This window comes from Staurois parvus, unplaced genomic scaffold (assembly GCF_062004578.1).
Source record: "Staurois parvus isolate SC_StPar_1 unplaced genomic scaffold, SC_StPar_1.0 ptg000011l, whole genome shotgun sequence".
In the NCBI taxonomy this organism is placed as follows: domain Eukaryota; kingdom Metazoa; phylum Chordata; class Amphibia; order Anura; family Ranidae; genus Staurois; species Staurois parvus.
In genome coordinates, this window is record NW_028317807.1 from 12,209,667 (window position 1) to 12,225,611 (window position 15,945).

The following is a 15,945-nucleotide window of genomic DNA, read 5'->3' on the forward strand; positions in this document are numbered from 1 at the left end:
AGATACGTGGACCATCTTATCAGATCTGCCTAAAAAACTGACAGGTGGACCTGATCAGATCGCCCATGTGAAAGGGGCCTTATTTGGTGGTTTTGTCTTGAACACGGAGTGAAGTTTCAGCTACCGTTGTTTATATTTTCTTCATTTCTTCTATAGCTTTTGTTTTTGCACCAACAACCCAAAAATATATTTGTGTGTGTGTGTGTGTGTTTGTAATAGGGCTATTGGACCTTAACGTGGAACTAAATGCAAAGCTTGTTTTCATTTTGGATAGAGTAATCTCATTGGGGAGATTTCCTCTCGCTTCCTGTCCCATAGTCAAAACAGGAAGTTATAGAACCCCTCCAAAAAGAGGAAATCCCTTGTTTCCTCCTTGGAAGATATTCCATCTTTTTCTGTTTTGCTGACAATCTAAAATTTGGAGTTTTCTTTAACGTGCACTCTTGGTGATAACAGTAAACAAGACAATGGAGTGAATCCCCCATGGTGCAGAAACGTCAGTTTTACTGCACATGTTCTACAAGGGCACAACAAAATCGTTCTCTATGTGTCCTGTTCACACCACAACACTAGTATCACTTGCAGAAATTATCACATGTGTAAAACTCTTTGGAGCGCACATGAAAACTGATGTAAACTGATGTCTTTGCAAGTGAAATCTGCGTGTCAGTTTCCATCAGTTTTTCTGCACTTATGGTTTTAAGAAGGCCTAACGGGGGGGAGGGTATGTTCTAATCCCTTTCCACTCTGTCAAAAACTAAAAAAGGTTTTGCTGTAGTTATACTTTAAAGGATAAGTTCACCTTTGGGAGCATGTTACATGTTCCACCCTCTTTTAGGGTGGAACATGTAACATGCTCCCACTGCTGCAGCCAGTGCTCCATTTCCCCCCTCCTTGTAAAAGCAGTACGTGGAGAAGTTCCCCGTACTAGCTGTCAGTTTTTTAAATCAGTGTGGCCATGGAGCTCTTTGCCCACATGACCGCGTCATTCATTCACAGAGTTCTGTGAATTAATGAACTACATGTACCAACATCCTTTGTGGATGTCATCTTGTAGTTCTCAGTGAACTACCACAGCACTGTTTAGTTTGTTCAATTTTCCTTTCAGTGTTAAGCAAGGTACGAGCACCCATTTTAAACCGATAGTCTGCCGGAGGCCTGCATGGCAATGTTTTATGGGCTCTAAAAATAAATAAATACATCTTTTCTTTTTTTTTGCCTGAAAAAAAGTGCATTTTTTCTTTTAAAAGTGAACTTAGTCTTAAGCTTTGGGACATAGGAAATTTAATTCTTCCCCACTAAAGGTCTCAATAAAGTGCATTTCTTTGGACGTCAGCTAGTCTACACATATTCTTCTTGATTTTGGGTACCCGTAGAAAATGAGGCCAGCAGCTTATATAGTCTTTACACAGATGTATCATTTGGAGGACAGGTAGTTTTCAGATTTTGTTTATGGAATTGGACAGAACATCTCCAAGAATATAGCCAGAAATACAGTGCTATATGTGTGTGTGTATATGTATGTGTGTGTGTATATGTATGTGTGTGTGTGTGTGTGTGTGTGTGTATGTGTATATATATATAGTGAAGGAAAAAGGTATTTGATCCCCTGCTGATTTTGAATGTTTGCCCACTCACAAAGAAATGATCAGTCTAAAAATCGAATGGTAGGTGTATTGTAACACTGAGAGACAGATAGCAACAAAAGAAATGCATGTCTAACAAATTATGCACTGATTTGCATGTTCATGAGGGAAATAAGTATTTGATCCCCTCTCATTCAGCAGGATTTCTGGCTACCAGGTGTCTTTCATACAGGTAACAAGCTGAGATTAGAAGCGGTCTCTTAAAGGGAGTGCTGCTAATCTCATTTTGTTACCTGTATAAAAGACACCTATCCACAGGAGCAATCAAACAATCAGATTCCAAACTCTCCACCATGGCAAAGATCAAAGAGCTGTCCAAAGATGTCAGGGACAAGATTGTAGACCTATGGAAGGCTGGACTGAGCTACAAAACTATCACCAAGCAGCTTGGTGAGAAGGTGACAACAGTTTGTGCAATCATTCGCAAATGGAAGAAACACAAAACAACTGTCAGTCTCCCTAGGTCTAGTGCACCATGCAAGATCTCACCTCGTGGAGTGTCAATGATCATGAGAACAGTGAGGAATCATCCCAGAACTACACATGAGGATCTTTTCAATGATCCCCAGGCAGCTGGGACCACATTCACCAAGAAAATGCAGAGGAGGACTGGTTGAAAGTGTTGTGGTCAGATGAGACCAAAATGGAGCTCTTTGGCATCAACTCAACTCTCCGTTTTTTGAGGAGGAATGCTGCCTATGACCCCAAGAACACCATCCCAACTGTCAAACATGGTGGTGGAAACATGCTGCTTTGGGGGTGTTTTTCTGCTAAGGGGATGGGACAACTGCACTGCATCAGAGGGATGAAGGACGGGGCCATGTACTGTCAAATCCTGGGTGAGAACCTTCTTCCCTGAGCCAGGGCATTGAAAATGGGTCATAGATGGGTGGTCCAGCATGACAATGACCCAAAACAAACGGCCAAGGTAACAAAGGAGTGGCTCAAGAAGAAGCACATTAAAGTCCTGGAGTGGCATAGTCCGTCTCCAGACCTTAATCTGATTGAAAATCTGTGGAGGGAGCTGAAAGTTCGAGTTGCCAAACATCAGCCACCAAACCTTAATGACTTGGAGAGGATCTGCCAAGAGGAGTGGGACAAAATCCCTCCTGAGATATGTGCAAACCTGGTGGCCAACTACAGGAAACGTCTGACCTCTGTGATTGCCAACAAGGGATTTGCCACCAAGTACTAAGTCATGTTTTGTGAAGGGGATCAAATACTTATTTCCCTCGTGAACAAGCAAATCGGTGCATAATTTGTTAGACATGCATTTCTTTTGAAGTTTTTGTTGCTATTCTGTCTCTCAGTGTTACAGTATACCTATCAATTGATTTTTAGACTGATCATTTCTTTGTGAGTGGGCAAACATTCAAAATCAGCAGGGGATCAAATACTTATTTCCTTCACTGTGTGTGTGTGTGTATGTGTGTGTATGTGTGTGTGTATATATATATATATATATATATATGTCAGTGCCATAATGACATTATAAAAAAAAGAGGAAACCCTGCTCCTAAGGTGACCCTCAACATGTGACAAATGCTGATTACTGAAAAACTCCCAAGAGATCATGTACAATGATCCACTGTTATGTAACTCCATAACTCAGCTCATTACCATTTTTATCACTTTACAGATCAGATATATGCTAACTAGGGACTTTCATGATCATGAACTTTGACATGCGGAGTCCACATTGCCACATTGTAGATTCAACCGTGTTTTTCATTTTTTGCTTTTTTGATTCTCAAACGGGAAGAATTTGATCCTTTGTTAATGTGACTTCACATGGATTTCATGTGTAAGGGCTCGTTCAGACTTGACTAATTTCTAACTCTTCCCAAACGCCCATATAGCGCTTGACAGGCGTTAGACAGGCATTTGGGAAGCGTTTTTAACACTCCCCAAACGCTCCCTAAACGACCTATATGCATTTTTGAGGCGTTTGATAGGTGTTTTCCAAGCATTTAAACTGCACCACAAATGCCTATAATGAAGTTAATGGTATTAACGCCCCACAAACGCCTGCCAGGCATTTGAGGATTGTCACCATAGTCTTGAATGGGAGGCGTTGAAAGGCTTCAACTCCTCCTGACTCCACATGAAGTGTCAATTTTGCCGCGACGCGAACACTTCAGTGTGAACAGAATTGTGTGCTGCCATGTGTACAATTTTCATAGGCATTTGAGGAGCGTTAAAAACGCCCCTCAAATGCCTGCAAAACGCCTGCCTACAAAGCTAGTGTGAACTTAGCCTAATTGTAAACCTGAGTGTTAGCTGCAAAATTCATTGTCTATTTGCCAGACAATTGCAGTAAATATGTTATGTATGGAGGTTTATGGCACTAAAAAGGAACATTTTACTTTTTAAACTGATGTCTCCATTATCAATCTAAAGCAACAGAAAGTGAAGTTAAAGTCAAAACTGTATTTTTAGAATGGGGAAAAGTTATAATCTTTCATATGTTATTGCAGTCTGTTTTTGTCATTGTGGAGATTGTACTGTCGCTGTATATTATCTGTGGAGACCCAGACTGCAATAACATCAGACAGACCTCTTCCTAACTCAATACAAAACTGAATCTTTAAAATGTTTGCCAGAAGCCACATAGAAACTGCATGGAGTTGAAATGATCCACATTGCAGTTTAATATGCACCATGGCTGCTTCCATTGTAACATTTCTCTAAATACTGACAAACTTGGGGGGGAAATGCTACTATTGTATATCCAGATGCTTTTTTTGATGAAAGTAATTGCCCAAAGCAAATAATTTATAATTTCACTTTACTTGCTTCAGCTGCCATATAAGTGATGCCACAAAGGGTAGCGCTACAGTCTATGGGCTTTCTATAACAAAGTTTAAACATCCCTGTCCTGGTTACTTATATGCATTTCACAAAATTCAGCAAACTTAAAGTGACACTAAAGTCACGTTTACATCAATCTTTCGAATATAACAAAGATACCATGACTGTTTTTTATTAATCTCTTTCCGTTGTTTTTAGCCTTTGTTTTTGTTTTGTGCACTCTCCCTATCCTCTGCTGATGCACCTCACAGCTACTGGTGCAGAGCGAGCAGTGCTCCATGCGTACTACAGTTCCCGTAGTGCTGAAAGCATTTGTAGGTAGATGTGTATTCTATCTCGGAGGTGAGCAGGAAAGCTTGGCTAGGTTCACATACATGATGGGGTCATGGAGAATGAACATCCACCCTAAAACAGGAAGTCTAAGAATAGCAGAAAAAAAGGTTGCATTTAAAGAAATGAAATAAAAGAGAGATAAGAGGTACATTCTACTGATTGAATATTTAAACATATGGCTTTTATTTTATAAAAAATGTGAGTTTGGTGTCACTTTAAGTGACCAAGTCTTTTGTTCCCTTCAAGCAGGTTTTGCATGCTCATACAAGTCCATGGAAATGCAAAATTCACTTCAAACATGTCAGAAGGAGGTCAAATACAAGTGCCAATGCATTTTGAATGATCACAGAAGTGTCTCAAATAGATATCACCCTGACCCATTGACACAAGACACAGTAGTGACATAGGGGCTGGTAAGAGGAACCATTGAGCTCAGCAGAGGATTTAGATGTAGGATGTTGACTGACATTACTGGAAGTGTCAATTACTGAAGACTTTGCTGGAGGCTGTACTACTTGAAGACAGCAGAATTTGAACTCGCTGTCCTCAGGAAAAGTAAGCTTTCACACTATTATATTGCAGAAACAATGATTTTGATTTTTTTGGGGGGATGTGACAAAACATTGAGTTACCCTTTAAATTCTGGTTAACAGCACCTAAAGTTTTTAGGGAAAATAATTTCCTTTAGGTTGATTTATTCATTTAGATACTTTTTGTATTACATCTATTCTTTTTTGAATTTAGTACTCATTAGTCATTATATCCCCGAAATTATTTAATGTCACTTTTCTTTAATAACCGTGTAGGTGTGACAAGTTGAATAATCAATTGTTACATTATTATTATGATGTGATCACAGCAAGTGGAACTATTCTAGTTTCATTGTTGGAAGAGCCTAAACTTTAATTAGTGACATATTATTTTTGTTTATGTTGTTTAGTAGAGTTCTTTGTTACATTTATCCTTAAATATTACAAATGCAGTAAATGGCATTTGTGCATCAAAACATTTTTTCTGACTTTTTTATTACATTTAATACATTAAATACATTAAATTCAGGCATAGGGTATTTTATTGGTATGATTATAAAAAAGCTAATACTTAAATAATTGATTCTCTGTGAAGTGTTGTGTGAACTGAGGACTGACAGTCAGCAATGATCAACATGTCTTGGGATGCACATTCATTATTTGACCTTGGTATTAAGTTGTTTTAGATTTGTACTAGCAAAAATTGTTCGTGTCATCTGGAAATTCCCAATTGATGCTGTTTGGCATCAGCTTCCCAGATTTGGGGATATGCGTGTATGACTACGTTTGATTTTGTCAAAATAAAAATTGCTTTTCCAGCCCAATATTGATGTATATTTTCGAACTAAAAGTTTGAGGCACATTTATTCCATTTGCACTAGATATGAATTAGTGGTAATAGGTGTTTTAAAATGGAACTAGCAAAAGTGAGCCTGTTTCAGATCGGGAAAAGTTGGAAATATAACCAAGACAAGTTGCTAATACAGCAGGCAATATTCAGTCACACCTTTTATTTTGATAGAATGGCAAAGGGCTAGAACTTCTGCCAGATTTTATAGTTGTGCCCATTTTTGGAATGTTTTCCCTAAATTCATGTCCTGGTGCAGCACCCCAGAAGGACTCTGCTGTAGGGACACAACACTTCTCTGTTTAGAAAAGGGAATGGAAAGACTACTTTTAGGAATGTATCACTGTCTGTGTGACAATGGGGAAATGTTCTTTGACATTGTTGTTACTTGGGCAGGAAGCTAAAGTAAACCTAACAAAGGTTCTAACCCTTCCTCACTTTACCTGAAACTAATGATCAGATCATTTGGTACAGTTTTACAGGTGATCATTTTTTACATAAAAAATATGAACATGTAGTTTTGAAATATAAAAATAAAATCAAGATAAAATAGCCCAGGCCTTTTAGACACTTTTTATTATTTATTATTAGCCTTGTATATTAACCACTTTGGCACTAGAGCAATTTTCATATTTTATGGACATGTAAAAATCTGCATTTTTGGCTATAAAATAGCTTAAAACCCCCAGAACATTATATATTTTCTGAATAAAAAGATAGTAGCTGCTTTTTATATGTTGTACGATATTTACAAAACTATTTATTAAATGCATATTTTCAGGAAAAAATATAATTAACCACTTCAAGTCCGGACACTTACACCCCCTTCCTGTCCAGGCCAATTTTCAGCTTTCAGTGCTATCACACTTTGAATGACAATTGTGTGGTCATGCAACACTGTACCCATATGAATTTTTTAGCATTTTTTTGAGGCAGATGACACTTTATTTTGGTGGTATTTATTCACCACTGGGATTTTTATTTTTTTGCTATATAAATGAAAAAGTCCAAACATTTAAAATTTTGCAAATAAGCTTTCTCTATAAATCTTGGCCAAAATGTATTCAGCTATCTTTTTTAGTAAAAATAACCCAAATTTGTTTATAACCAAAAATTATAATTTTTACATTTTTTTTTTTTTTTTATATTCTTACTTTTTTTTGTGTTTTTTTTTTTACATACCGTCACCCTAGCCACCTCGGTTCCCAGTGCGGTTGCGATTTTCCAGTGCAGGCGGCGTGCCATTAGAATTAATGGCACCTGCCCGTGGGTCTGCATTCTTCTGTGTGGGTGGCGCGGCTGCACTGATTTTTGTGGGGATCTGCAGAGGCACCACCCGCACATATGTGAACCTAGCCTTAAAAGTGAATGCACCCATGACATCACAAAAAATCTACGGTACCTAAAAATCTCAATAGGTGACACTTTAAAAGCCTTTATAGTGCACTAGTTTAGAGTTAATGGTGAGCTCTGATGCAAGATATATTGCCCTCACTCCAACGTTCGCGATACCTCATGTGTGGTGCAGTTGCGCTTTACATACCCGTTTGAGCAAAACACTTTCATAGATTTGCCATAGACTTACAGTAGGTTTGACATATTTTTACCACATAAAACTGTTTCATTAGTTCCTTGTTTACATTTACACCTTCTTATAGATGTTGTTCTCAAATTTAGTTCTAATTTTGTGAATACTAATTGCTCTTGTATTAAGATGTCATTTAATTTGTAGTGTTTTTAACTGCAATGTTTGGTAAAAAGTTGCCCTTTTCTTCCAGTTGATAGCTGTGTTTGATGAACATGATGGCTCCAGTAAAGCAGAAGATGGAATCACCATCATAGATCGCCTCAGTCCTGACCCTTTTGAAGCCGAACTAACAGCTCAGAATCCCACATACCAGCCACTTCGTGCAGAAATTGAAGTTACTCCTTCAGCTCTGAAACTTGGTATGCCATTTTCTTATCCAGTGTTGTTATATTTTTTTTCAAGTACTTGAGTATAGTACAAATGGCCATTGTAAGACGTTTATATCTGTCTTTTGATACCTCTATAGTTGTTGCCAAACTGGTTGCCCTTTGTATTGTATACTTAGGAAGAGCAGTAGGCCTATTTTCTCTGCCTTGTTATTTTATATTCTGTCTGCATTAGTTGTGAGTGCAGTATTTTTGCAGAACAAGTAAACCGTATATATGACACCGCAGCACAGATCCTAACCCTGAATTATGGCATCTGAGTTAAGAAAATGTGGTACCATGCATCTCTATTTGTACCTATTGTCTGCTTCTTAAAACATAAGCAGTACCTGTCTTCTTTTATCTGTCATCCTCTCAGGCAATCCAATTCTATCACTGTCATACTTCTATATATAAATTCATAGTATTTGGGTTGAAAAAAATGCTTGATTTCCTTAGGATATGGGTTGAATAATATTGCAGGCGTGGGAAGGTAAAATGCCCACACAAATGTAACTGTCTGCTTTTGATTTTTCAATGCATGTCAGCTGTTAGATATGTAAAAATGTGCACTCTTTCTCTATTTTCTGCCAGCACAAACACTCGGAAACATGAATGTCTGGTTTTATTTAAATGTCCTTGTACAATACACAGTCAAATCCAAATTACACTGCAGATCTCCCTCTCTGCGCTCATCAGCCAGAATGCAAGCTGTATACTTTAGTAATAATACAATTTCTAGTGTCATATCATATTGTAAAAATGAGCTAGTGGTAATTAGCTATTTGATTATCTCTATAACATCTCAGCATTTACAATTATAAGAACTAATTAGGTGAGAAATAAATGATGAACTGCAGAATGAATGTCAAGTATAGAAGAAAAGAATCCGAATGCACATTGCTGAGGCTGAAAAAAACATAGTATGTTCCTGTCTACAAATGGAAAGAATATTAAATACTTTTACCTGTAAGGGAGGAACTATTTTGCTTAGAAAAAAAAGGATCTTTTGCTCAAACTATCTTAGTGTTATCAACCTACATTTATGTAGTAATATGCAGCTTTCTTAGTCTATAGCTCTGGCATTCAACTGGCAACACCACATTTTTGATGAAATATGGTATCCTAATTAACAGTTTAACCACTTGCCCTCCAGAGGATTTACCCCCCTTCCTGATCAGGCCATTTTTTTGCGATACTGTGTTAGTGAGCTGTGTTACTTTAACGGACAATTGCGCAGTCCTGCAACATGGCACCCAAATGAAATGTACGTTCTTTTTTTTCCCACAAATAGAGCTTTCTTTTGGTGGCAATTGATCACCTGTGCATTTTTTATTTTTTGCGCTATAAACAAAAAAAGGCCAACAATTTGAGAACAAAAACAATATTTTTGACTTTTTGCTATTAAACATGTCCAGTAAAAAAAATTTTAAAATCAAATTTCGTCATAAATTTAGCTAAAACATATTCTGCTATATGTCTTTGCTAAAAAAAATCCTAATACATGTAAATTAATTGGTTTACGTGAAAGTTCTAATGTTTTCAAATGGTGGTATAGATACTGGAATTTTTTTTTCTTTACTAGTAATGGCAGTGATCAGCAACTGATAGCGGGACTGCAGCAGGCATTCTGACACTGGGGGTAACTGACTTGGTGTCACTGACATCCCCAGTGACACCAATACAGTGATCGGTGCTAATACAAAGCACTGACACTGTACTAATGCCACAGGGCAGGAGGGGGTTAACATCTGGGGCGATGAAAGGGTTAACTGTATACTGTTTCACTAAGGGGGCTGTGTGTGTGCTTCACTGTAAGCACACTGCTTTGTATGGCTCTGCAGAGCCATACAAAGCAGTGTGTAGGAGCTGACAGGGGAGAGATCTGTGTTGTTTATAAACAGGTCTCTCCCCCATCGGAGATACTCGGTGATCACTGGGTACCGGCGAGTAATCACTGGCCGAGACCCAGTGATTGACAGCCGAGGCCTTGAATGGCGTGAAATACCCGTGCCACCCTGTAGCAGTATTTCCTGCTATAGGGCAGTGCAGAAGCAGTTAAAAGTGGACCTCTCACTTTACAAGTGTAATGCTACCTCCAAAGGAGCCTCTTGGTAATTTGGGTTCTCTGTTCTGCGTATCCACTCCAAGAACAGCCTTGACCCCTCTGGCACATCTGGTTGGGTGAAAGCCACTGCACGCACTTTTAGGAGCACACGATTCAATACCTTTAACTCGACTGTGTATTAGTATCAGGAAATAGACACAAGACCATTTAGTGGTAAATTAGCTCAATGTATTGGTAAGGGATAGATTAAATGATGGTTTGAGCATAAATGAACATGCAGAAGATAAATTCAGACACAATCCGCTAGAAAATATAATCACTATGTTCTGTACCACTAGACTGGGATTTACTCATGAATCAGCAAAGTCAGCAGTAAACAGTGCATATAAATCTTAACTGCAATGTGAATAATAATACTATAACCAATCTAGAGTGCACGAGGCTGGTGTGTCAGACATTTCAGACAGCCAAGAGCTGAAGAGGCTCCAGCATTACATGATTGTCAGGGATCCGGGTATGACCAGAGATGTGTGGACTGACACAGGGAAACGTAGGCTTCAAGTATGGTGTAAAACAATATAATTTATGAAAGACTATACAGTACATCCAAACACACAGTGCAAAAATCAAACCTCCAACAGATCACAATATGTGCGGGAACACAAGCGTAGTCAGGCAGGCCAGATCGGTAACTATTGGGCAGACAAGGTACAAAGGAGCAGGCAGGAGAGTGGTCAGGAATAGCCGGGGTCGGTGCAGGCAGAGTTCTAGCAGAGTCAAGATCAGGCAGGAAGCAAACAGGATGCAGGTACAGGGGCTCATGGGAACAAACACCAAGGCACTGATTGCAGACCTGCTTCTGCTTAAATACACCTCCTGCAATCAGCCTCAGGTGATGGCTTGACTGCAGGAGTGAGATTCTGGCTGCTGAGAGCACCCGCTGGCCAGCACTGGTACTGCAGCCCACAAGGCAGGTGAGCCCCAGCACCATTGTGATTGTGTTATATCTAAGCCAGTACCTCTGTCAAGGAAGTAGAATTTGATGACAGAGCAAAGATGAAGACATTTTCAGATGATTTTTTTTTTTGGATCTCTGTGAGAGAATTGAATACATTTAAGGGCCCGTTCAGACTTGTTTCCTCTGGTGCATTGCATAATGCGTGTGTGTTAACATGCATTGTGTCACACAGTAACCTGTTGCAGTAAAGTGGTTGTAAATTTCAGACATGAAATATGAACAAAACATATCCTTCTATAGTGTGTACTATAGTGTGACTCTATCTGACACCAAGAGAAAAAAGGTGACAAGGGAGGGATCTCCAGCAGACTGACAGCCTCATCTTTGCTCCTGTGTGCTGTGTGAAGGAGGTGTGTCCTTTCCCTCCAATCTGCTCTCACAGCTCTCTTCACTGAGCTGTGCAGTGTGTAATTTCAGCTCTTTGACCCCTTTTTCCTGACAGCTCAGACAAGCTGCATAAATTCTGGTCTTTTAATGGATGTAAAGAGAAGACTGCAGGTAAAAAGTACTACTTATGTAGGAGGATGTGTTTCATCTCTATGTATCACCTGAGGCCAGACACTTCAATGGGCATGTGTAAAGGTTTACAGCCACTTTGTCTAGTTTCACACATAAGCATTTTGCATTGCGTTGCGCAGAAACGCACTACAGTCCATTTAACATGCTTTCCTATGGAACACGTTCACATCTCCGTGTTTACACCCAGTGCATTTTTTGGAAAGGGCCAGGGACTTTTTTAAACGCAAAACGTTGTGTTTTGGTTCAATAGACTTCAATAGAAAAGCTGCAGAAATGCATGTAGTGCGTTTTTGATGTGTTTTAATCTGTCCAGCAACAAGTTGGGGAAAAAAAGCATAAAAAACACGTGTAAAAATGCACCACAAAAAGCACTGCAGAAAGGGATCAAACGCAAGCTGCATAGGTGTGAACCTAGCCTAAGGCAGCACATTCATTTGAATGGGATATAAATGCATCAGAACAGATCAAAAGAATCAAGAGACACATCTTTTACATTACTGCAACGCACCAAATGGACAGATGTGAATTGACACTAATCGTTACACTTACAGGTTGCTTAGTAGGCATGCCTTTACCATGAGAAAATAGTGTAATTAAAGCTAGGTCCACTTTCACAAAATTTGCTAAACATCTATTTTGTTACAGAGGAGCCCATGCAAAACAGGAACAGTGACAAAGTTTATGAGACATGTTTGTAACAAAATAGATGGAAACGTATGAATAAAGCTGTGATATTTTAGCAAAGTAGTATTGTGCCAATATTAACATGCCTTAAGAGCAGATAACATTAGTTCCCTGTACAGGCAAAATGTTGAACTCCTCCAGGAGCAGTTTTCATTTTTATGCCAGCGTGCATGCACCTTTAGGGGTATTTGTGTTTTATAGGTGTTCTGAGATCACAGCATACTGTACACATTCATTTTGTAAAATCAGCATTGTAATAACAGTACATACAATAGTTATTTTTTAAAATCTAAGACATGCTTACTTGTAAATCTCGTGTCGAATCGCAAGTGCTGCCTGTCTGCTGGCCATTGTTTTCCACAGCTTCCTGCATTTCCTGCATGCTTTGAAGTTTCTCTTCTGCTGTTTACTTTCAATCTCATATCTATCTCATGGTACCTCGCTGCTTGCAAGCAGTGATTCCTGTACTGACTCCACCTCCTGAAACTCCACCTCCTGAAACTCCTCCTCTAAGTGCCTCTGAATTTCAGAGGGCAGGCTCTCTGAAGTGTGTGACACATCTGTGCCTACTCACAGGGCATAGTGAATGCGTGTCACAGAATTCAAGGTAGTACATGTGTGGGATTCTTCAGAAGGTAAGTTTTCAAACTTCAATATCTTCTAAATTAACAGGAGTAGGCTATAAATAATTGAAATATAAAGGGTTTGATTTACTAAAGGTAAATATACTGTGCACTGCAGGTGCACTTGCTTTATATCCAAGGGGAAGCTCTGAAATGAGGCAAAGCTCTGCTGATTTCTTTCACCCATGCAAGCAAAAATGCAGTGCATGTTCCCCTCAGATCTAGAGCAACTGCACTTTCAGTGCACTCGCAATACACCGCCTATTTGCCTTTAGCAAATCAACCCCAATGTGAATGTGATTATGGGATAGATACACTTTAAGAAAAAACTGTCATTAAAACCACTTAAAGTGGAACTAAACCCTCCTATCTTTTACAGCCAAGGAAGCTGCCATCTTAGCCTCTGTTTGATCTGCAGTTTCCATGGTGCTTCGCATGTGATCAGTTATAACAGCAGCCATTTGATGCCTTGGCAGTTTGGTTGAGAGTACAAGCAACTGTGACCGTTATTATTCGATACATGCCTGTTTTAGGAAAGAGTTACAATATACATTCATGGGTTTAGCTTCATTTTAGAGTGCTAAATCTTTCTCAAATGTTTCAGTTGGCTTTCTGATACTGCAAGCAAGAAAGTTCACGAATACTCACAAAACGATTACAGATTAATTGATAAGTGTGTGATGTGACAGCCTGATTTGCACTGAATAGGTATTGGATTCTCAAGTCAGCACCTTTTTTAACAAATTCTCACGTTAAGCTCAATGTAAATGCCATGGGAGATGGGTGTTCAGGGAGGGAAAGCTTAATTTTTTCAGAAGAGATGGTCAGCCTGCTTCATTTCAGAAAGAGTATGTCAATTCTCCAGTTCTAAACACATTCATAGCTCTAGGAGGTTTGTAAACATAACAGGTAATGCAAGGGCAAGCAAAAGGATATCTACCCCCTTTTCTGGTCCATAGGTTAGTGAAAACGAAAACAAACCTGCAGCTACAACCATCTTACACCTAATAACTGCAAGAATACGAAGTGGCAGTAAGTTGAGTGGTATACTTCCTTGATATAAAATGCAGGAACTTGAAGCCTAGTGCTCTAGGCAAATATTTATACTTCTTTCTTTGGTTACATCCAGTGGTTTTTAAATTGTACATTCACAGATATAGACAACTTATGGAAGAATTCCAGGATTGGATATTTTTATATAGTTACATTGGTCCAGCTTCAACCAATGTAAACTATGCATATACTGCACCAAACCTGGAATTCTTCATTAGGCTATATGCAAATTTAAAATGTTCATTTAAAAAACAGGTTTGACTCCACGCTCCCCCTCCTTGTGAACCTGGTGGCCATTTCATGTACACTCTTTGCGATGTGGTTAAGCAACATAATTACAGAAGTATAATCAAAGAAGCCTTTAAATTAATCTGTATAAAGACCTTAAACATCCAAGAAAAAAAAAATGGGGAAGTGCTTGATCCACCATTTGTTTACAGTTGATTAGGGTTTCTTCTTCCCCAAGCCATCCACCATAATGAAGTCAGTGTGACAGAACATGTTAGGTGTAGGAGGTGGCATATCACATTTTTCATTCTAGTTGGTTCCCTAAATGATATGAAAGTTTAAGAGGCTGTAAAAGGTGTGGTCACTTATTTCAACTTTATTTTTACAAGGAGATTAAAGATTTGCATATAACTTCAGCTACCTATATCTGTTTATTGTTTTGGCATGCAGTTTCATTGAAGATAGCTTATTGGATTTGGATTTTTTTCATCATACACTCATCTTGAATTGTTCAGATTTGTAAGTGGTTTACTAAGCAAGCGTTTTTCATCCAGGAAGCTGCAAAGAGTCCCCAGGGGGGCCACAGCAATATGACCAAAACATTCCTCAACTACAGCAAGCATCTAGTGAAACATTCTTCTTACCACTGGTTAAGTCTTTCTTGATTACAGAGGTGCCGGTCCGCTGTCTCAAACTTACATCTTGCTGCCACAGGCACTTAGAAAGCTGTATGGGCATTCTGACCACATCCTGCCAACCACTGACTTCATCGGTTGCTAAGGGCCGGCCAGTTGGGCGTCCGCACAACTTTCTGGGATGTGCTCTAGCAGTCCCTGGTATCTGCTGGTTGGCGCTCTTCTGTCAGTGTAGTAGGGCACACACATGCAGGTGTGTGAGGAGAGGTGGAAAAAGAGACAGGGAGGAGGCTGTTCAGCAGGCTGCGTATGAGCTCCTGTGAGGTACAACAATGTTTGTGATTGTAGTCATTTTTACAATGATTGGTTCAGTTGTAGGCATGGTGATTGATATTATTTCATGTAATAGATATAGATATATAGATATGTGGTTTTCATTACTTTATGTTGTTTCATGTGATTTTATGCATACTGCATGTGGTATTGATGGGTCTGTAACTACTATAGTGCTGTGCTTCTTTTTATTTTGTATTCTGCTTGTACATTGCCCTGCTGAAGTTTTGCCACAGTGTGGGTGTAGGGCAGGGTACCCGTGGTTTTCCCTAGGCTTCTATTATGTCCTGCATTTTTGGTGCACTTTCAGAAAAGGCATCAAAAAACAGGACATAATAGAAGTCTATGGGAAATTGCAGGTTACGCGCATGAAAACCATGGGTACCCTGCGCTACACCTGCATTCTGGCCAGACTGCAGTGAGTCAATGTGAAAGTGCCTTAATTGTCAACAAGTGTTATGTAAGTGTTATTTTTTTTATATAATTGCTACTTACTACTGATCTGTGAACTCATGGTTCGCAGTTCAATGTTTTGTGACGCAGAGTTTACATGTACTTATGTATGTTCTTTTTAATTTTGACCCCTTTTCCCATACTAATCAGAACTGTTGTTTGGGGCTTGTTGGTAATATCAGCAAGGACTGCTCAGATCCCTTTTCACAGG

General features: G+C 39.1%; 1 protein-coding gene across 4 annotated transcripts in view; it reads left to right on the forward strand.

Annotated features, from left to right (window-relative positions):
• The window catches only part of PARD3B (par-3 family cell polarity regulator beta), a 1,797,179-nt gene that overhangs the window by 293,273 nt on the left and 1,487,961 nt on the right, over positions 1 to 15,945 (forward strand). For all 4 annotated transcript variants that reach the window (XM_089670923.1, XM_089670934.1, XM_089670945.1 and 1 more), the window contains exon 3: positions 7,946 to 8,114. In XM_089670923.1, coding sequence (XP_089527049.1) covers positions 7,946 to 8,114 — 169 coding nt within the window. The remainder of the gene's footprint in view (positions 1 to 7,945; positions 8,115 to 15,945) is intronic.